This window comes from Protobothrops mucrosquamatus, unplaced genomic scaffold (assembly GCF_001527695.2).
Source record: "Protobothrops mucrosquamatus isolate PMUCROS unplaced genomic scaffold, P.Mucros_1.0 scaffold6324, whole genome shotgun sequence".
Lineage (NCBI taxonomy): Eukaryota > Metazoa > Chordata > Lepidosauria > Squamata > Viperidae > Protobothrops > Protobothrops mucrosquamatus.
In genome coordinates, this window is record NW_015392152.1 from 6,798 (window position 1) to 11,797 (window position 5,000).

General features: G+C 44.9%; 1 protein-coding gene across 1 annotated transcript in view; it reads right to left on the reverse strand.

Moving 5' to 3' along the window:
* The window catches only part of LOC107300184 (dysferlin-like), a gene marked incomplete at its 3' end in the record, with an annotated part of 71,647 nt that overhangs the window by 6,060 nt on the left and 60,587 nt on the right, over positions 1 to 5,000 (reverse strand). The window contains 3 exon segments of the mRNA XM_029286952.1: positions 970 to 1,112; positions 2,494 to 2,599; positions 3,655 to 3,769. Of these exon segments, the coding sequence (XP_029142785.1) occupies positions 970 to 1,112; positions 2,494 to 2,599; positions 3,655 to 3,769 (364 nt within the window).

Genomic DNA, 5,000 nt, shown 5'->3' on the forward strand with positions numbered 1-5,000 from the left:
AGAAGAAAGAGGAGAGAGAGAAGAGAGGAGAGAGAGAAAGAAGAGAGAGAGAGAACAGAGAGGAGAGACAGAGAAGAGAGACTGGAGAGAGAAGAGAGACAGAGGAGAGAGAGAAGAGAGACAAAGAGAGAGAGAGAGGAGAGAGAAGAGAGAGAGAACTGAGAGAGGAAATAGACAGAGGAGAGGAGAGAGAGAGGTGAGAGAGAAGAGAGAGAAGAGAGACAGAGAAGAGAGAAGAGAGAGAGGAGAGAGGAGAGAGAGAAAGAAGAGAGAGAGAGAACAGAGAGGAGAGAGAGAAGAGAGACAGAGGAGAAAGAGGAGAGAGGAGAGAGAGAGAAAGAAGAGAGAGAGAACAGAGAGGAGAGACAGAGAAGAGTGACTGGAGAAAGAAGAGAGACAGAGGACAGAGAGAGAGAGGAGAGAGAAGAGAGAGAGAACAGAGAGAGGAGAGACAGAGGAGAGAAGAGAGAGAGAAGAGAGAGGAAAGAGACAGAGGAGAGAGAGAAGAGAGGAGAGAGAGAAGAGAGACAGAGGAGAGAGGAGAGAAATAAAGAAGAGAGAGAGAAGAGAGAGAGAAAGAAGAGACAGAGGAGAGAGAGGAGAGAGGAGAGAGAGAAAGAAGAGAGGAGAGAACAGAGAGAGGAGAGAAAGAAAGAAGAGAGAGGAGAGAGACAAGAGAGACAGAGGAGAGAAAGGAGAGAGATAGGAGAGAGAGAAGAGAGAGAGGAGAGAGAGAGGAGAGACAGAGGAGAGAGAGACAGAGTTAGAGAGAGAGAAAGAAGAGAGAGAGAGAACAGAGACTGGACAGCCAGTTGTCTGGGAATGATAGAGGATCTCCTGCTTGAGCAGGGGGGCTGGACTAGAAGACCTCCAAGATCCCTTCCCTCTCTATTATTCTCCAGATTGCGTGGAGATGATGGGGCCTGGCTCAGTTTTCCTCATTTGTGTTTGTGTCCACCTCGTCCTTACCTTTTTCAAGGCTTCCATTTGAGCCAGGTCTCTTCTGCGGAGCCTCACCCAACGTCGCCGTCGGTTAGTGTGATACATCTTCTCCGCTGGCACCCAAGACTTGGGCTTGTGGTCTGGAGGGATGGTGATGCCGTATTCCCAGCCTCGGAGAGAAGACAGAAAAGCTTGGAATGTTAAAAGGAACTGTGGTTGGAAGCTGATCAAGGAGAGAAGCAACGTGGAATTGAGGAGAAGTTTCCTGACAATGAGGACAATCGACGAGTGGAACAGCTTGCCACGAGAAATTGTGGGCACTCCATCACTGGAGATATTTAAGAGGAGACTGGACAGCCACTTGTCTGAAATGGTAGAGGGTCTCCTGCTTGAACAGGGGGCTGGACTAGAGGACCTCAAAGGTCCCTCCCAACTCTGTTATTCTATTCTATTCTATTCTATTCCTTATTCTCTTCTCTTCCGTTCCGTTCCGTTCCATTCTATTCTCTATTTTCTATTTTCTATTTTCTATTTTCTATTTTCTATTTTATTCTATTCCCTATTCTATTCTATTCTATTCTATTCTATTCTATTCTATTCTATTCTATTCTATTCTATTCTATTCCATTTATTCCATTCCACATTTTCTGTTCTGTTCTGTTCTACTCTATTCCTTTCCATTCTATTCTATTCTATTCTATTCTATTCTATTCTATTCTATTCCTTATTCTCTTCCTTTCCCTTCCCTTCTATATTCTATATTCTATATTCTATATTCTATATTCTATATTCTATATTCTATATTCTATATTCTATATTCTATATTCTATATTCTATATTCTATATTCTATATTCTATATTCTATTATATTTTATTCTATTCTATTCTTTTTCTATTCTATTCTATTTTATTCCTTACGAGATTCTTCATGGTCTCATTTCCTTGTTCAAGAAACAAGAATTTATTTGTCCGGTGAGGGTTTTCTCTAAATCCTTCAAAGCTTTTGAGTTCTCTTTCCGTTATTGTCTATTCTCTACACGTCTGTTATTTATCTTTTTTTTTTTTTTTAAAAAAAAAAAAAATTTTTTTAAAAACTTAACAGTCCAAGATGTTCTATCTGATGGGCAACATCCAGGACGCTCCGGAGATGACGAAAACTTAATAATAATAATAATAATAATAATAATAATAATAATAATAATAATAATAATAATAATAATAATAACAACAACAACAACAGTAGTAGTAGTAGTAGTAGTAGTAGTAGTAGTAGTAGTAGTAGTAGTAGTAGTAAAGTTGGAAGGGACCTTGGAGGTCATCTAGTCCAACCCCCTGCTCAGGCAGGAAACTCTAGACCATTTCAGACAAATGGCTGTCCAGGCTCTTCTTAAAAACTTCCAGTGTTGGAGCATTCACCGCTTCTGGTGGCAGGTTGTTCCACTGGTTAATTGTTCTAACTGTCAGGAAGTTTCTCCTTAGCCAGGAACGTGTTTTTTCCTCTCCAACCGTTTTTTCCCTAACCCCCCCCCCAAAAGAAAGACAGCAAAACACCTTTCTCGTCCACTGCCCGGTTGAGGTCGGTGTCCCACTCCACATCTTCCCATTTCCATCCGAGAGGACACTCAATTTCCTCCTTGGGCAAAATCTTCTCCCCGTTCTGGAAAAACAGAAGAGAATCCAAGGAAGTCCCCCTGGCTCTCCTTTCCTGCACGTCGGAAGAAGCGAGAGGGGTCCCGCGTGCTCTCCCGGACGGGCTGCTTTCCTACGGACATTTTCTTAACCAAACTAGGTGACAGCATCAGTGCTAGTAGCCGGTCTGGAGAGTAGCTAGCCAGTGGACTAGCCGCTAGCCCTGATGGTCCTTAGTTTGGGTAATGGAATATCTGCAAGAAAAGAGCCACGCTCAAGAGCCTCAAGTCCTCCTCCTCCTGTTGCTGCTCCTCTTCTCCTCCTGTCTCTTCTCCGCCTCCTCCTCCTCCCCCTCTTGCTCCTGCTCTTGCTCCTCCTCCTCCTGCCCCTCCTCCTCCTCCTTGCAAACTCCATTCCCTTCTAGCACTGGTGACGTTACCTAGTTGGGTCAGGAAATGTCTGCAAGAAAACCACCCAGCTCAGAGAGCACCAAGGACCCCACAGTCCTCTTCCTCCTCCTCCTCCTCCTTCTCCTCCTCCTCCCCCTCCTCCTCTTCCTCCTCCTCTTCCTCCTCCTCCTCCTCCCCCCTTCTAGCATGGATGATGGTCCCTAGTTGGGTCATGAAACATCTGCAAGAAAATCACCCAGTTCAGAGAGCACCAAGGACCCCACAGTCCTCCTCCTCCTCCTGCCCTTCCTCCCCTCCCTCTCTTCCTCTTCCTCCTGCTCCTCCTCCCCCTCTTCCCGAACTCCATTCCCTTCTAGCACGGATGATAGTCCCTAGTTGGGTCAGGAAACGTCTGCAAGAAAACAGACGTTTTCTCAGAGAGCACCAGGGACCCCACAGTCCTCCTCCTCCTCCTCCTTCCCCCTTCTAGCACGGATGATGTTACCTAGTTGGGTCATGAAACGTCTGCAAGGAAACCTCCCAGCTCAGAGAGCACCAAGGACCCCTCATTTCAACTACAAAAGTTCTCCTTTATAAGTCAGAAGAAAGTTGAGGAGGAGGAGATTCCATGATCCATTAGAAGGAAAAAAAATTTCCCCACCCCAATTACACCAAAGAATTACAGCTCACTTACCACATCTGTGTAGGCTTCGGCCATATGGATCCACTGGCCTCCTGGAAGCCGAACTTGATTCTCAAAGACTTCCTCCACAAAGCTCATGTGACCGGCGTCCACGTCATGCAGGAGCCTGAGTGGTGTAGGAAGGGGTGGGGGGGTGGGGGGAAACTTTTTTCTCTCGCCCTAAAAACGGAAGCCCTCCCAGCCCCCTGGTCTCTGGAGACTCTCAAACCCTCCAGGGCCTGGGGGGGCTTTTTCCAAAAGGCAACTGGACGTTCTTGGGGGTTTTTTCCCCCCATTTTCCTTCTCATCCAAGAAGCTTCTTCAGTTCTGGCTGAATGGTGGAAGACGGAAGGGTTTATTATTATTATTATTATTATTATTATATTATTATTATTATTATTATTATTAATAATAATAATAATAATAATAATAATAAAGTTGGAAGGGACCTTGGAGGTCATCTAGTCCAACCCCCTGCTCAGGCAGGAAACCCTATACCATTTCAGACAAATGGCATCTGAAGGCAGAAGAAGGAGTAATGGATAGACAATAATTAAAGAGAGAGCCAACCTGGAAATAAGGAATATTATTATTATTATTATTATTATTATTATTATTATTATTATTATTATTATTATTATTATTATTATTATTATTATTATTATTATTATTATTAAAAAGTTGGAAGGGACCTCGGAGGTCATCTAGTCCAACCCCCTGCTCAGGCAGGAAACCCTATACCATTTCAGACAAATGGCTGTCCAGTCTCTTCTTAAAAACTTCCAGTGTTGGAGCATTCACCGCTTCTGGAGGCAGGTGGTTCCACTGGCTAATTGTTCTAACAGTCAGGAAGTTTCTCCTTAGTTCTAGGTTGCTTCTCTCCTTGGTCAGTTTCCATCCGTTGCTTCTTCTCCTGCCTTCAGGTGCTTTGGAGAAGAGCTTGACTCCCTCTTCTTTGGGGCAGGCCCTGGGATATTGGAATACTACCTTCCTTCCGGTTATCTGATCGTTAGTACTGTCTCTGAGAGTTGTTTATGCCACTTGGGGATCTCTCTGTATCCTCAGAGTCACCGGGATCAGAGTGTAAACGGGTGTGGAGCCCTCCCGGGACGGTCGAAAGGACTCTGTTGTAGAGAGGGAATACGTGGTGTTGTATCCTCCCCCTCTACACAGAGAGGGCCGCTCAATGTTGACCTAGATGGCCTCTTTGACCCCTCTTTCAAACCAGCGGTCCTCTCTAGCCAGAATGTGGACTTTGGGGGTCTTCAAAAGAGTGACCTTTGTCTTTCTAAGGCAGGTGGACTCCTGAATTAGGGGACTGGCAGCCAAAACAAACCAGGAACGGTTGCTGGAATTGG